This window comes from Nelumbo nucifera, chromosome 6, assembly GCF_055504915.1.
Source record: "Nelumbo nucifera cultivar China Antique chromosome 6, China Antique-T2T, whole genome shotgun sequence".
Taxonomy (NCBI): Eukaryota; Viridiplantae; Streptophyta; class Magnoliopsida; order Proteales; family Nelumbonaceae; genus Nelumbo; species Nelumbo nucifera.
The window spans coordinates 2451557-2468542 of record NC_142654.1 but is presented as its reverse complement, the minus strand read 5'-3'; the positions used below and the strand labels follow the sequence as shown (position 1 = coordinate 2468542).

Genomic DNA, 16986 nt, shown 5'->3' with positions numbered 1-16986 from the left:
TAGCTAGGCTAGGGAGACGACGTTGTGCCCCAACAGCAGTACTGTTACGTGGAACATTCATGAGTCGTCTAGATTTGCTATCCAAACGACTCGACCAGCAAAAAATATTAATTATTATTATTATTAAAAATTAAAGATTAGAGAAAGAGAGAAAAATGAAATTTGTTATGTTTGGTTTGAAAAAAAAAAGTAAAAAAAGGAAAAAAATATATAAGAAAATTTATACAAAATTTGTAAAGATTTTCTTATATTTTCCTTCAAACCAAACACAACGTTAATAGTTAATAGTTCGAACGAGTGTTCTTGTTCACGTTTGTTTTGATTCTTTTTCATCTTTGGTCTCGGACTCTCGGTAATAAAACAGCTAGATAAAAAAAAAAGGAAAAATCAAAATTTTCTTACTTTTGTTTTGTATTTTTGTGTGTGAGGATTGAGCGGTCTTCGAAGCTGTGGCTTTCGTTCGCTCTGAGGATCTGAGTAACTCTCCTTCCCCCTTATGTCTCTCTCTCCCTCCCCGAAGAACAGCAATTCTTCTTGCTTTGTGACCATATATTTCTCACATAGAAAGCTTAGGTTTTTTTTTTTTGTTATGCTGCAATTTTTCTAGATATCTCTCTCTTTCTCACACGCGCAGAAAGCTCCTTATAGGGCAGAGGAGCTTCTGTCTCGAATTACACTGTGTTTGAATCTCTAATCGATTTTGCCTTCAAGACAAAAGCTCGCTTTGTCAAGACAAAGAAGTTCTCTTCGCTTCGTCGCTGGTTTCATATTTCTCTTTCTGTGGCGTTATCTTTTGTTGGTACGGTCTATATTCTCTTGGTCGCGCTGGATTGGTTGGTTGATCGCGCTTTGGCTGGTGAATGGAAGAGGAGGAGATGTTGTTGCGGAAGGTGTAATAGAGGGCTGAAATGCTGTATCTGGAGCAATCGAGTTTCGTAGCCGTGTTAGGGTTTCGGAGCTTTCTTCTCCTCCGGTGATCTATTCTCTTGCATGCCCCTCTGACTCTACCCGAGCCTGGGAGGCTCGGGATCCGGACGAACCATGGCGTCAGAGAACGAGCCGCAGGCTCGGATCGAGGAGGAGCCGGATCCGAGCACTGGTTACCTGCAAAAGTTCCGGTTATATGCGACTCGATCGGTAATATGTTTTCACGAGTTTTGGTGATTTCTTTTGATTTCTTTTGATTTGGTCTGGTGGTTCGATCTTTTGGAACGCCTTGGGAATTCCTCGATTTTTTATGATAGTGATGTTGATTTTGATGTTCAGTTTAGGAGACATGCTCAATTTGCTATTATGTGCTGGTTCTGTAAGGCAAATTTGTAGAACTAAGTTGCTTGGGTGTTATGAAGTTGTTCTTATTGATCAAATTCTGTTGTTCACCTGGTCCAGAATCCAGATATATTTGTTCTTTGATGAAATCTTATTTGGTGATTTGATTTTTCTCGCTATTTTTTCTTATATGAAAATTTGAGAATTTTCTTTTGTCGTTTTTCTCTCAAGGGTTGAATTCTCTTTGCTTCAAGTTGGAAACTTTAACACATAAAAGTTTGTTTTAGAACATGATAGGCTCTGATAATGTTCTTAGCCGTCCTGAGATTCACTATTATAGAATATACCCCTCGGAAGAAAACTAATAGAAAAGGAAAAATCTGAGCTTGTTTATTGCAGACTATGTTGAGTACTGACGTAATTTTCTATGACCTAGGAATCGACTATCTTGTATATACTATCAGTATTGTGGTGTGCACTTGAAGAATTGAAGCATCACATGTATTTCCAGTTAAATCAATTTATTTATTCTTGAGTCTTGTATTCTCAAATTGAGACTTTAATATACTTTTAGAAACTTTCTATATCACTAATTCAAATTATTCAATATAACTTGGTTTCCCGGAAGTTATTGGCATTGATTGAGTTAATTTCTCAGCTTGCTTCTTGAATTTTGTCGATGCATTATAATTACATCCAAATGTTTGGGATCACATTACGTTCTTTGGATTGTTTTCAAAGTATCCTCCATGAAAATACTGCTATGATAGTCAGTGTAGTTAAAGCCTTGAGGCAGTGCCTAACTGTTTTGCCCTGTCATCCAAAGAGTTGACCAGCCAGTGCCTAGGCCATAACAAATTGATTGGAAAATGGAACTGCTAATTTAAATGTAATGTAGCAATCAGGGCCAGAACGAGGAATTTTATCTTTGGGCACCAGGTAGTGTGTGGGGGGTGGGGTAGGGTAAACCTATTTATCATCATGTTTGAGTCTAATTATATTCAAGTCCAAATCCATAAAAATAAGTGATATATGACTACAAAAGTAAATAGTCTTGTAGGATACAGTTAATATTGGATATTTTAGGTTTCACCACCATTCTGAGCTTGCTTCCTGAAGGAACTGCATTATGACCACATCATAGCATTTTGAATTGGATACCATTATTCTCTGTCTCAATTATTCTGTTAATTAATCTATACAAAGCTGTCAGGTGGTGACCAGTCGTTTTGACTTAGGCAATCATGAACTAACTAAATGCCTCAGTTATGACTAGTGGAATGGAGAAAAAAATCTGCTAAATAATGATACAATGCAGCCCAGGCTCCTGTCAATGCAGGGTTTGGGGAGGGATAAATGTACACAACCTTACCCCTGCACATACAGAGAGGCTATTTCCAAGATTTTGAACCCTGGTCACCTAGGTCGCAATGGAGCAACCAAACCATTGTGCCAAGGCCCACCCTCAGTTTTGGTTGAACATGAGCTTTCCAAATCCGGTTCCAATTGTAAGTAGATTGACCTGGGTTCTCTGAAGATAAATAAAATTCTTTAGCTGAGAAGACACCAGATCCGATTGCTATCCAAACTCTAGAATCCTGTCCCCTGGTTGAATGTGATACCCATTAAAATTCTCCAGTAGTATCATTTGGGAAACCACCTCCCAGTCATTCCTATTTTGTCGAGAATGAGGCATCCAAACAATGCTGCTGCCCACAGTCTCATGGCATTCCTGGGCTTGTGGTGTTTTTGTTTATACTTTAGAGCAATATTGGATAAATCTTGATATGCAGAACTTAGAAGCTTATCTCCACATCACAAGTCATTCCAAAATTGGACTTATCCCTCCACATCCAGTTTGAACCTAATGAATTCGGAGGGCTTCTTTGATCAAGCCCGAGCCTCAAGTTTGACAGTTGCTTTAAATCCATGTCTGTCAGGTATAGTATTAGGTAGCCACAAGGGGTAATTCTGCAGGCTCATTTGATTGGATTTGGTGATTTGGTTTGTGCATCTCTTACTAAGGGCCTTCATCTCATCTACATCTTGGTTCTGTTTACACGTAAAGGTAGTGGAGGACTTCCTAAGGTGGTCATTGGCTGGATGAGAGATGGTGGCTCTGGGCCCTTGGCATCTCCAGTAGTTTATCTGATAGGGTAGCTCTTTGGTTGGGAGTATCTGGTTCTACTTGATCCTAAGGTCTGCCAATGAGCTTGTTAGTTTTCTTGAAAGAGTTTGGACTACATTAGTGTTTGGGTGTAGCAGGGGTTTTCTATAGTAAGCCGAGTGTTAATATTTGTCTTTTCAGTATTATCATTGGATTATGAAGCAAAAAAAAAAGTACTATCATTTGGCTTTTTGATATTTATAATACAATGTCAACTGATAAAAAACTAGTAAACATTCTAAATAATATATTTCACTGGTTGTGATCAACATGTCCAACTCACTATAGTCAAAGTGTCACCTAGGTGTTGATGCTTCGATGATCAACTAGGAGGGTGGTATGGATATAAGCATGTTAGTGGGGAAAATAAGCGATTATGCCCCCTTTGTATATTAATATGAGTCCCATGCAACTCATTTTGGATTCTTATCAGTCTGTGTAAAGCTAAATATTAGGGCTTTTGATCCCTCCATGTTTATGTTTTCTTTATGTTGAACTAGGGAAGTTATTCAAAAATCTCATTATTATTTTTTTGAAAATGAGGTTTAAGATGCCATCTTTAATGAACAATGATAATTTTATTAAAAGATGAACTGATTTGAGACTGAAATCACAAGGAAACTAAAGGATGACAAGGAAACTAAGGCTATGTTTGGTTTGAAGGGAAAGGTAAGGAAAGGAAGGGAAAGGCAAGGGAACCTATACAAGTTTTGTAAAGGTTTCCTTTCCTTACTTTTTCCTTCAAACCAAACACAGCCTAAAGTAAAAAAAAGACAGAAATCACAACTGAGCCCAGAACAAGTCTTCCCTGTTTGCCCCTTGCTTGGCTAACACATCAGACAGCTTTTACTGGTCTCCTTACACACTGTATAGCAACAGACATGTTCCTTATCAGCCATATGAACTTCCTAACTTAATTTTTGTAACACCAAACAGCGTTCTTGGGGTTCTTCAACCAGCCCACCACTACCTTAGAATCCCCTTCAATAATCAGTTGCTCTATTCCCAACTGGTTTGCAAATTGCACCCCTTTAGGCTGCATTTGGAATTGATGTAAAACGTCATCGGTGTAAAAGTACATCGATGAGGTTTTACATTGAACCATAAAAAGTGATCGTTGAGTTTCGAAAAGCGTAGAGTTTTACGTTGATTTTATCGATGTAGTTTTTACATTGATTATCGATGTAAAACTTTACTTTAGATGAAGTTTTACATTGATTTATCACGTAAAACTCCACTCCATCCAAATGCAGCCTTAAGTTGCCATCAAATCATTTCCTTATTTAATTTGTAGTTTGGTATTCTGTAATAAACATGTAATTACATAATACTTTTGTGTAATTTTACCAATAAAAATACTTTTATTTAATTATATCTATTTGTTGTAAAATATGTATATGTTTATTTATTTGTTTGTTTTGTTTTGTTTTCTTTTTTTTGTTGCCTAAGTATTCCTAGTTGTCGCTGAGGTGCCAACTGACTTTGGCAGGCAAAAACACCTTGGTGTTGCCTGGCCACCTTAACTAACTTGGTTCAAAGTAAACAAATAAGGATTAAATGAGAAATTTTACATGTGTAACTGGAAGAAATTTTAGGAAAATTTTAATTACTGATAAAGAAAAAAAATTAAAAGATCTGATAACCTTTTAATTAGATATTTTATATGAAAATGGTTTAGTATATACAAATACTAAAATCCTTAAGCACATAGTTGGTCAACTAACTGGTAGAAGTCATAAACCTCTACTATGGCGATTATTCAACATTTTGACTACACCTATGATTAATAAATTAATGTTAGTATCCTTAATGACAAAATGGTAGAAAGTATTTACAGTAATTTTGCACCCTTGGTGTAGTATGACTGCATTTTTTATATGATCCCAGAGATTTTTTCCTCTAAAATCTTCTCCTAAATGTGTTTTTCTTGTTTTATTGATTTTCATGAAAAATACAAATTTCTTATTGCCTTTTTTTTCTTTGCTACAGAATTTTTATATGATAGGAAGAGACAAGAGTAGAACGTTATGGAGAGTATTAAAAATTGATAGGTTAGAGCCTTCTGAGCTGAACATTCGTGAAGATTCCACCACATACTCTGAAGGTGAATGCTCTGATCTGCTAAAGCGGATACATGAAGGGAACATGTCTACTGGTGGACTTAAGTTTGTCACCACTTGTTATGGAATCATTGGTACGTAATATTGAAGGGCAAGCACTTAGTTCAATGCCTTAAAAGAATCTTGTTCTCTTCATTTTAACACTTTTTGCTTGTTCTTAGGTTTCATTAAATTTTTGGGGCCTTACTACATGCTGCTTATCACAAAAAGAAGGCAGATTGGTGCAATTTGTGGCCATACAGTATATGCCGTCACCAAGAGCGAGATGATTCCACTCCCAAACTCTACTGAGCAGTCCAATGTGGCTTATTCTAAGAATGAAAACAGGTCTTTTGTCCATTCTTATGTAAATGTATAATGTCTATGGTGCTTCTGAAGGAGACATTAGAAACTGGCATCTGGAGTAATTCATTATCCAACATGTATAGACATTGAATGTGTTCTGATGTGTTTGTTTTGGTTGTCTTTTACTTTACTATTTTGGAGCCAATATTCTAAACTTTGGATGTCTTTCTAGTAATGCGCAAAGCATGTGTACTGTGGAGGTAAATATTCAAGCAATATAATATTTGTGTGATAAACTATCCAGTGTTAATTCAATGATGTTGGCCCTTCTGCTTGAAGAAGGATCCATGTTTTGACCAATAGTTGACGTGTTCATAAAAAATGAAACAAAAATTAATGCAAAAAAAAAAATTATGTACTAAATAATTGTTTGTATGGCCCAATTGCCGCATTCCTTTTAGTTATTACAGTTTAATAAAGGTTATGTGACATTTCAATTCCTTCAAATGTACCAAGGCAAACTTCACGCTGTTGTGAGGTTGATATGTCATTTTGAGTGAGACAAGGTGTTACAGGGTTTGAGGACACAGGTTACATTTTACTATTTTCTTATTAGGTTTATTATTAAAATTGACTGCTTTATGTTCTATAATCTCTCTTGTTTTATTCAGACCTTTAATTATGTGTATTCATGTATTTCTGTTTTTTGTTTTTCTTATTGATGGCATAGATACAAGAAGCTCCTATGCACAGTGGATCTTACAAAGGACTTCTTTTTCAGCTACTCATATCACGTAATGCGTAGTCTTCAAAAGAACTTGTGTAATCATGAGACAGGGCAGGTACTTTATGAAACAATGTTCGTCTGGAATGAATTCCTGACTCGGGGAATCCGGAATCACCTTAAAAATACTCTCTGGACAGTTGCATTGGTCTATGGTTTTTTTAAACAGGTAAAGGTTTTGAGATGATGGCTTAAGATGTTGCCTCTAATCCGCTCATGACAAAATGCTTTCTTAATGTAGCATATTTATTCATAATTCCTTCATTTTTCCTTTTTTTTTTCTTTTTTTTTTCCTTTGTGGATGAATTACTGGCAAGTGTGTTCCTCTAGTCAGGTTGCATTGTGAAAATTTCTTGGATTCTGCATTGTTCTCTTGCTTGTTTCCCTCATCCTGGACTTTTTTGTGGAAAATGCCATACATATCCAAGTTACTTTTTTGTGCTTTAACTTCAAATTTATTTACTTAATAAAGCAGTGGTTGTGTTTGTATTTCAGGAGTAATTTATTACTAAAAGTATTGGTTTCATATCGGTCAATGCCTGTTGGGGACACCCGAAGTTCATTTTTTGGATATTTATCTCATAAAATGTGATTTAATGATTAAGGACTAAATGTTTAGGCAGTTGTGTACAAGACTTGGTATTTACAGGATTGCTTGTTTCTGACAATGCTTGAGAAGTTATAGATGCAGCGTTGTAATCTTGTGATATCACTTAGTCTGATATTGTATTGATGGATATATGCTTTATTTTTTCAGGCTAACTTTTCTATATCTGGGAAAGAATTCAAGTTGACACTCATTGCTAGGCGTTCACGTCATTATGCTGGCACCAGGTTTTCATAAATTTGGATTTGTAAATTTTATTTTATGTTCTCTTGGTTAATCATAGATCGGCCATGTTCTTTTGAGGAAACATGTGATATTCCTTAGCACAGAATTGTCCTCAAGAAAAAATGAAGCCAAACTAAGTGATGGTTCCTAACAAATCTTTATTGACCATACTAGCAACTATTTTCCCATGAATATATGCTATCTGGTTGGTTTAATTTTTTATGTAGTAGATATGACCAATGGGTGGTAATGAATGCTGGATTTACACACCATATGTCCTACTTTTGCAGTTTGATTAAGAACATAAAAAATTCCTCTCTTCTCAAGAGCTTCAGCATTTTTTTTCCACATCTGCTATTGTGTTGAAAGTCAACATAATTCTGACTTGTATGCTGATCAAAAACAAAAACAAAAACAAAAACATAATGCTGACTTGTTTATTTCTTGGTCTAGGTATCTGAAACGAGGTGTAAATGAGAAGGGTAGAGTAGCTAATGATGTTGAGACAGAACAAATTGTGTGTGAGGATGTTCCTGAGGGATGTCCAACACAAATTAGTTCTGTAGTGCAGAACCGAGGCTCAATTCCACTTTTCTGGTCCCAGGAAACATCACGCTTGAATATTAAACCTGATATCATATGTAAGTCTCACACTCATCAGACTAACATTTGAGAAGTAATTCTAGTTGTATAACTTATATTTCTTTCTCATCCAGTGTCAAAGAAGGATCAAAATTATGAAGCAACTAGACTTCATTTTGAGAATCTTGTCAAGAGATATGGGAACCCAATCATCATTTTGAATTTAATTAAGGTAGGTACCTTAATTTTTTTTATTGCTGGACCAGTGGTTTTAATCCATAATCATTCAGAGAGCTTCAATATCTGAATTTTAACAATTGTATATTATGTTTTATTCTTTTACTAAATTATATATGTCTTTGCACAGACACGTGAAAAGAAGCCCCGGGAATCTATCCTCCGTGCTGAATTTGCTAATGCTATTGATTTTATCAATAAAGATCTATCAGAGGAGAATCGCCTAAAGTTTCTACATTGGGATCTACACAAACATTCTAGAAGGTGCATGACTTTTATGTTAAATCTATGGCTTCTAATTATTTTGTTGGCACTCTTTTTTTTAGGAATTTATTACTGACTTGCATACAACTTGATTACTTTTCCAGCAAAGCAACAAATGTTTTGGCACTTCTAGGCAAAGTGGCTGCATATGCGTTGAACCTAACGGGCTTCTTTTATTGTCAAGTAACACCAGGTCTGAAGCCCCAAGAATCTTTAAAGGGGTCCTACTTCGAGTGAGTACTCATGAAAAGTCCCTTAGCTATTTTGTATTGGTATACCTGATGGAAAACCTCATTATTTGGAAACATGGATCAAATATGACCATACAATGTGATGCCCGGAGCGCATAGATCTATACCTTGGTACACTTCGGTCCACCTTCCATTTGATGTAAAGTTCAACAAAACATTAGTTCAGTTAATAATATTATTAGATTTCTAATATCCAGACCTAGTCACCATTGACATTTGAAAGATGAAATTTAATACATCCTTCCAGTGGATCATAAGGCTGGTCAATCAAAAGGCAATGTGTTACAAATGGTTCACACTAGGCATATGTGGCAGGCAACTTCATGGTCATCAACTTTACCATAATATCATGGTGTTTGTGTAGTGATTAGTGCTATCACCACTGGCCTCTGAAATCTAGGATCTCCTTGGCTGCTGCAACCAGAGATACATGAAATCTGCATTCAGAGCTTTGATTCCCAACAATTCCAGATTCAGGAATATTGAATGCAGATTCATAAATGGGATGTTAGCCCCAGGACCTAGAAAACTTGGCCAGTGGCTGGCTCTTCTCTGAAACTTCAATCCCCACCTTGGACTTTCTCAAGGCAAACCTTAGATTTATAGTCTCAAAAGAGACAACTTTAAGTTTTACTAGTACTGGACAAATGGTGCCTATCAATATCTTGTTGGCTTACGGGTTTTGTTACAGTTTCAGTGCTTACAGTTCAATATATTACCGGAAAGATGATGCTGGTGACCAGTCTCCTCCAAACCATTTTAACAACAGTGCAGATGCTGATGATTTGGAAAAGAGACTTAATCAGCATAGTAGTGATGTCAATGGAGACCATTCGGTTAAGCCATCCATGTTTCAAAAAGGTGTTCTCAGGACAAATTGCATAGACTGCTTGGATCGTACAAATGTTGCACAATATGCCTATGGCTTGGCAGCTCTAGGACATCAGCTTCATGCCTTGGGATTTATAGATGTGCCAAAAATTGACTTGGATGCCCCTTTAGCTGATGAGCTAATGCGGTTTTACGAGACAATGGGCGACACTCTTGCACTTCAATATGGAGGGTCTGCTGCACACAACAAGGTAATTCTTTGAAAGTGTTGGTTAACTTCAAAAGAGTTGATCCATTTTATGCTTCTACTATATCTAAGTAATGGAACTGAAAATTTGGGGAAATTACAAGCAGTAGAAACATGCATCTAGATGGAGTAGGCTTTGTATGCTAGACTCAACCATTTTAGTAATTGACCAGTCCTCTCCTTTTTGCATTTATCAATCCATTGAATTATTTATCTACTCTTCTCTACTAATCCATTTCTCAATATGACATTATATGGCTTTATATCTAACACATCCTTCATACATTTGTGACCTAAATAGATATTCTCTGAGAGAAGAGGTCAATGGAAGGCGGCAACCCAGTCCCAAGAGTTCTTTAGAACTCTGCAGCGATACTACAACAATGCCTATATGGATGCTGAGAAACAAGATGCGATAAATGTGTAAGTCATAACCTTCTTATTTACCCCTCTTTCTAAATCTTATTTCATTTTCTTTCATTGGCAATTATTAGTAATCAATATGCTTATTTGCATTTGGCTTTATGAACAAGCAGGTTCCTGGGGCACTTCCAACCACAACAGGGTAAACCTGCACTGTGGGAGCTGGATTCAGACCAGCATTACAATGCTGGGAGGCGTGGATACACATATGTTGATGAAAACACTAGGTACATCATTACGAATAAAACTGTCTATGGAACGGTTGTTCTATACATTCTTACAATCCAGAATGTTATTACCAAAAAATCTAGAATTTGTTTCTGTGCACGGGTGTAATTTCTCTTTTCATTGGAGATGCATCTTGGGCTTCCCAAGAGTCCCAACCTAGTTTATGCATCGGTTAAGCTTGGGTTTTTGGGCTTTGGCTGGACTTTGAAAATTGGATTTTACCTAGATTGGGATGAAACCTTGGTAGCCTGATCTGAGTCAACCTGATCTTGTCTGACCTATGTTATAATTTATGTTGCATAACTTATACTTTGTACTATATAGATATACAAGTATATAACATAGGTAAACTTTCCATATATGTATTATATGCATGCCTTGTTTAGTGAGTTTCCCCAAATGACCAAGGAATCTTATACATGGCAAAGTATTGGGGCTCAATAGGAGTCCTCTAATTCCTCTCCCCATCATTTTGGCCCCAAAGACATTGATTCATGATCTAGATGAGCTCTACATTATGGCAATGTATGGTCTAGACTCTAGATTAACGTTGACTATAAGATTCTTGTTGCATGGCTAAAATAGGGTAGGTCATCTTGGGAAAGCCCCTAATTTATTTGTTTAGGAATCATTTTTTTTTTCCTATTTTCCAACTCCCTACTCTCAGGTGGAAGTTACTACTGCATTATATTGACACAGATGCCTTCTTAACATAAGCATCTATAATTGAATGTGGGGATGTTTTTGTCATTTCATCGTCATCTTTTTCCTATAATCCATTCTCTCTTGATGACAGAATTTAAATGGAATGGAAAGCTCTCAAGGGATTTTTTTAGTTGATCTGAGTAAGAGAGATGGTTGTAGGGGGTGGAACCCCTATTTTAGGTATCTTCCAAGACCAAAGCTTAATTGGACATTTAATCCAAAAGAAGGTTTATGGTCCAAATGATTGAAAAAATAGATGTAATTCAATGCTTGATCCATTTGCTTTGAGATAATAGTGGTGACTGTGAGACATGAAGGTTAGAGAGTTATTGTACTTGTATTATTGGAATGAAATGAAAACAAAATTTCAATAAAAGATATGACTGAAAAGATTACAAAATGTTGGAAGATGAATATTATGGTATAGCAGTTGCTCTATGTAGACAGTATTTTCATATCTCAGCAGAAGTATATGTTGGACCTACTCAGAGGCACAAGTAAACCAATTAACAACCTTGAAGATTTTTGGCATAAGATTAGTGCTACTAGAGAGGGGGAGGCTACTGGGAAATCATGACATGCATTAGAGATTGGTGGATAAGTTGTTTTATCTGTGTATGACATGGCCAGATATTGCATATGTGGTGAATGTCAATTGTCATACATGCATGCTTTTCATAGTACATGGTAGTTAAGAATTCTTCAAGGGGAATCCTAGAAAGGAAGTTTTATATTCACAACATGATTATACGAAGGTGGACATCTTCATAAAGACACACATGTACACACATATGTGTGTCTCTGTATGTGTTATTTTATTTTATACAAAGTATAACACGTATTTTATATATACTTAACATAATATATTTATAGGCCGGGACCAAGCCCATGCAGGGCTGGCCCTGGGCTTATATTTCAGGCCCTAGGTGTAGGCTGGACCAGGCCTAGGCCTGAGCTATGCCCCTTATAATAGGTGCCAAGCCCAGCTCAACCTAGCTCATGATTATCCCTAGTTGTTAGATGACAGGAGATTGGTATCTAGGTATTATGATTTTCTCAGTGGTAATCTTCTGTCACAGTCTGATGGAGTAAAAGAAATTTATTGTTGCTTAAGTGTAAAGGTAGAGTACAGAACCATGACACATGTAGTATCAAAGGCCCTGTGGTTGAGTTCACTACTTGAAGAGCTGGGACTGTTGATATACAAGTATTATTGCTATGTTGTGACAATCCTATACAACATGACAGGACAAAGCATACTGAGGTCGATCACCATTTTATATGGGAAAGAATTTGTCTAGGGAAAAGTATGTCATCATCATAATCATCCATGCCATATCCCAACTATATGGAGTCAACTACATGAATCCTGTTTTGCCAATCCGTTGTATTTAAAGCCATACCCTCTTAAATGAATATATGCATACTAAAATAAATAGAGTAAAAAAGTCAAAAGTACCGGCATTACTTAATTGAAGGATAGGTAAGAACATTTTTTGTCCATGGAACTGTGGGGACATTGCTATCCCCTCATAGTATGGGAAGGTTAGCCTTTACCATGTCTACATATAAAGATAAGAGGTATAGGAAAAATACAATAGACCATACACTTAAATAGCAAAAATGGCCAAACCTCAAACTCAGCCTCAAGTTCTACAAGGAATTAGCTTGGATTGAGTTTGTGCTTTCTAGCTTGGCCTTTGCCTTGGGTTAGGCTAGGACTTGGGCTGACCTAGTTCTTAAGGTTAATTACCCCCAAACTTTTAGTAGAGAGCTTCAACCTCAGGAGTGGTTTTGGGCCCATCTTTCTTATTCAACATGTTTTAGCAAGATCCGTGCTTGGGCCTTGGAACATCCTTTATATAGTAGGTCATATTTGAGATTGGGCATCTTAACATCCTATATTACTCAGATTGGGTTTTTATCTGTATCCCTTCAATTCAGACATGATCAATATGGGACTTAATGAAATTTATCAAATTCAACTTAATTGATTCTGTCTCTTTTCCAATGCGAATCCAACTTGATTAACAGCCCCTTGATGGGACTGTGGCACATGCAGAGATGTTTGGAACCTTAGCAGATTGTGAATCCTATTTAGGATGTTTTTATCAGGTCAACCCTGTTTACAAGGTAGTTCTACTGGAACAGGCCATACCTCTCTTTAGAAGGACAAGGGTTGTGATTCCATGAACTTTTTCAATAAAATGTCTAGTTAATGCTTTCATTTATTTCACACAAAACATCTCTTCCATATTATTTTGATTGGTGAGAACTATTGATTAGTAATTATTGAGTTTCTCTATGTAGGTCATATTTCAAAAGATCCTTATCAGATGGGAACATTCTTTGTGAAAGCAATATACCTGCATCAGCCACAAATTCTGGGCAGAAGAAACTTTCTAGCTCAGCTTTGCCTGAAAGAACACAAGGAGGCAGCAAGGGACTTTCTGACTCTACGCCAGAAATCTCAACCTGTGAATGTGATATATCATATTCCAGGTTGGCTTTCTTAACTTTGAATTTGATGCTGAAGAGCTTTTTATTTCTCTGGTTTTCTTTTCCTCAACACTAGCCAAGAAACACGTTTTATTTCTTAGTTGATGGATTGTCTGTTGTTCCCAATGTATATTTATTTATTTATTTTTTGCTTTATAATGAAGTAGAAAAATATCTTTACATCTCCTTATTCTGTCTATATATGTGCAGCATTTCAACTTGGTTCCTATAGCTGTTTGATGTCTGGTTGAGCTTACTTGTTGTCATTTTGTAGGTTCACACCCTCAACTCGAAGGCAACTTTTTGCAGACATGCAGAGAGATCGATGTCCTGATAGTGATCAGTTCTATTTCCACGAAAATGGGGATGCATCTAGCTTCTCAAACTTTCTGGACCTTGACTGGCTATCTTCCTCTGGAAATTCATGTGAGGAAGAAACCTATGAAAGGTAACTTTATTGTGATCTTGTCCAGTTAAGCTACCAGTAGTTGTGCAGTTTTAAGTGGGTCTGTGTAATTATTTTGATTTTCTTAATGTGATAGATGATTTTTTTGGTACTTATATAGTTATACATGTTTAATAATTGCTAAAATCATGTTATTCTGATTAAGCTATTCAAACAACCAATTTGAACAACGTATGTTTATGGTTCTATAAGTAAGCCATAAATACTCTCTTGTATGTGTGTGCACCCACGTGCATGCGAACATGCTCAAATTTCTGATAGGAGGCTTCTAGGTGGCAGCTTTCTTGAAGTTTGACATGCATTGGAGAGATATTCACTATTGGTAGAACAGTGAAAGTTTTTCTTGGCAGTAATCATTATTGAGACGGTTCGAAATTAAGGTCTATTCCTTATTATCAAATATATTTGTGGTTAACTTAGATGGGTTCTGATACTTTCAATTGTTGCAGATCTACCCTTACAAACTCTCCAGTTGCCAGCCTATCATCAGAGAATGTTGCAAATGGAATTACCATGGAAACAACTCCATCTCAAAGTGAATATGGTTCCAGCATGAAGGTCGGTATTTTGTTAATAACATGTGTAAAATATTCTTTTTGTTGGAAAGGGATTTCATATTTTGTTAAGAAATTGTCAATTAATAGGGACCTGATATGCAAGGGCATTGTTGACCCTGATGATAGGCAGGGCGTGTGTAGTGTGGCAACATGCATCAGATAGAAAACAGTTCATCACCTATGATACTTGAATACCTTTTTATGGATGCCCTATCATGTAACTTTAGTGTAAACTCTGTATTTAACATCTTGACCAGCCATCTGCTTGTGGTGTCTCGGAAAACATAGCTTCTTACAGATATCTGCAACCATTGCAATAGTGGAATGGCCTGAGAAGATATGATTACACCTTATTGATGGCGAGACTCCAAAAAAATCAATTATGTGTAGGGTTAACTGGTGAATGAGTTGAATGTTAGATAAACTTTATTCTGTATGTGTTAATGGTATGAATGGTCTGATTGATCAAAAAATAATGTTATGAATGGTCTGACCCGTTTTAGATCCCATCCCAACTTAATTAGCACTGTTCTTTAGTCAAGTAAAATTGCAACTAAATTTATAAGATGAACTCCATTTCTTTAGTCAGAAGTAGCTTATTAATATCTAGCGCATCATCTCCCTTACAACTCTGCAGGGAAAAGAACAGACAGAGACGGATGTTTGTTATGATGCTGCTGGAGAGAATTTGGACACTCTAAGTGAATTTTCTGACAGCTTTGTGCACTGGGTAACATATGGGGAGACACTATGCCATTGATGCCCAGCTATTCCAATTTTTCCTTTAAAACAATATTTATTTCCCAGCCTGACTGACCCACCATGGTTCGATGGATGCCAAGCACAGAGAGAATAGCGAAAACGATATGTGGAAGAACCAAAACAGTGCTACTGGCATTATTTAGAAGCTTAGGAGGGCTCTCCCTGGCTTTCATGTATAATTTGCAGCATTGATGCGATCGTGAAATCCTCGATCCGAGTGCAGTACAAAGGTACAGCAGAGTAAATAGTGACAGTTGAATTCTTTCTGGAGCTCTCTATTTCTTTCTTTTGTTTTTTTACAACATACTTCAAAATTCTCAATCTTGTAAATATTATGTATTTATATATATTTATATATATATATATCTATATATAATATATGTTCAACTCGGAGCTCCAATTTACAGTGGCGGGCCATTATTTTCTTTTGCATTTCATATTTCATTATGACTGATCATAATTTTGAGAATATCTGATCCAACAAAAATTATGTTGATGAGAATCCCAACTCCTAAGGACGCGGTGGGAGTTGGGACCAATGAGGCAATAAGAATCTGGTTTAACGGAACAAAAAAAGGCTGATGTGCTGACGGGAAATCCAGCGCCTTTGCAAGTCTTGCTCGTCTCAAATACAAATTTGTAGGAGTACAAAACCTTGTATTTTGTATGCATTTGCACTGTACATATATGTATTTGTACTCCTTCCAAACTGAGTCTAATATTTGTATTTGTATTTGTATAAATATGTACAGTACAAATGCATACAAAATAATACAAATTAGTAAGGTTTTGCACTCTACAACATACTTGTATTCATACTCCTTCCAAACCGAGCCTAAGGGTAAAAGACTTAAACCTCCCCTGAAGTTTAATATAAAATATTTATACCTCCCCGTGATTTTTGAAAGCCCTTGTCATTAAAAGATACCATTATATCTAACAGAATCAGTGAAAAGACTTCATTACCCTTCATTTTCTATTAATTGTTTTGTTTTGGGCTCCTCTGCTTTGTTATCATTATTGATGGGTTTGAATTTGAGACAATTGAAAGGAGAGATTGGTGAAGGTCAGAACAGGTTTGAGTGGTTTAACAAATGGATTGAAGTGTCAGAGTTCAAGTGCAGGTGCTGAGACTAGAACGGGATATGGGTTAAGATGCAAAACGTATACTTTATTTCAAGGTTATGGGTTGAGATGCAATTTCCAAGGCTAACTCTATGATCAAGCCAAACAAGATTAACCAAGTTCTGAGACTAGAACGGAAGGGTTTGGTTTTCTCGTTTCATCTTTTTTTGCGAATGGAACTTTATTTTCCCTCTTTAAATTGAAGCCGGAAGGGTTCAATAATGATTCGATATTCCTTTTCTTAGTGGATGTGGGAGTTGAATACCATGGTTTTGTTAATTGAGGAATAATTTATTACTAAAATAAGGGCCCGTGAATTGTAAAGGGTGGAAATTCATAGAACAATTTGGTG

General features: G+C 36.3%; 1 protein-coding gene across 2 annotated transcripts; it reads left to right on the top strand.

Moving 5' to 3' along the window:
* The first annotated feature begins 357 nt into the window (after nt 1-357).
* Nucleotides 358-15896, top strand: LOC104609318 (phosphoinositide phosphatase SAC3-like). 2 transcript variants are annotated; one of them, XM_010275605.3, is made up of 16 exons: nt 358-1137; nt 5426-5630; nt 5718-5883; nt 6572-6794; nt 7383-7459; nt 7911-8098; nt 8174-8271; nt 8407-8540; nt 8645-8773; nt 9483-9873; nt 10171-10292; nt 10406-10519; nt 13536-13727; nt 13999-14172; nt 14640-14748; nt 15385-15896. In XM_010275605.3, exons 1-16 carry the CDS (start codon nt 1042-1044, stop codon nt 15505-15507), a joined length of 2541 nt encoding a protein of 846 aa, XP_010273907.1. In that variant the 5' UTR covers nt 358-1041; the 3' UTR covers nt 15508-15896. The 2 variants fall into 2 exon arrangements, with proteins under 2 accessions (XP_010273907.1, XP_010273908.1); XM_010275606.3 differs by having other exon boundaries at nt 401-1137; nt 9489-9873.
* Nucleotides 15897-16986: the final 1090 nt, after the last annotated feature.

What these genes read in the sequence shown, in the direction of transcription:
- LOC104609318 (XM_010275605.3), top strand. Translation starts at nt 1,042, where the DNA reads ATGGCGTCAGAGAACGAGCCGCAGGCTCGGATCGAGGAGGAGCCGGAT. An exon ending in TATTAAACCTGATATCATAT is followed by an intron (nt 8,099 to 8,173) that starts GTAAGTCTCACA and finishes TTTCTCATCCAG; the next exon opens with TGTCAAAGAAGGATCAAAAT. An exon ending in TATGTTGATGAAAACACTAG is followed by an intron (nt 10,520 to 13,535) that starts GTACATCATTAC and finishes TTCTCTATGTAG; the next exon opens with GTCATATTTCAAAAGATCCT.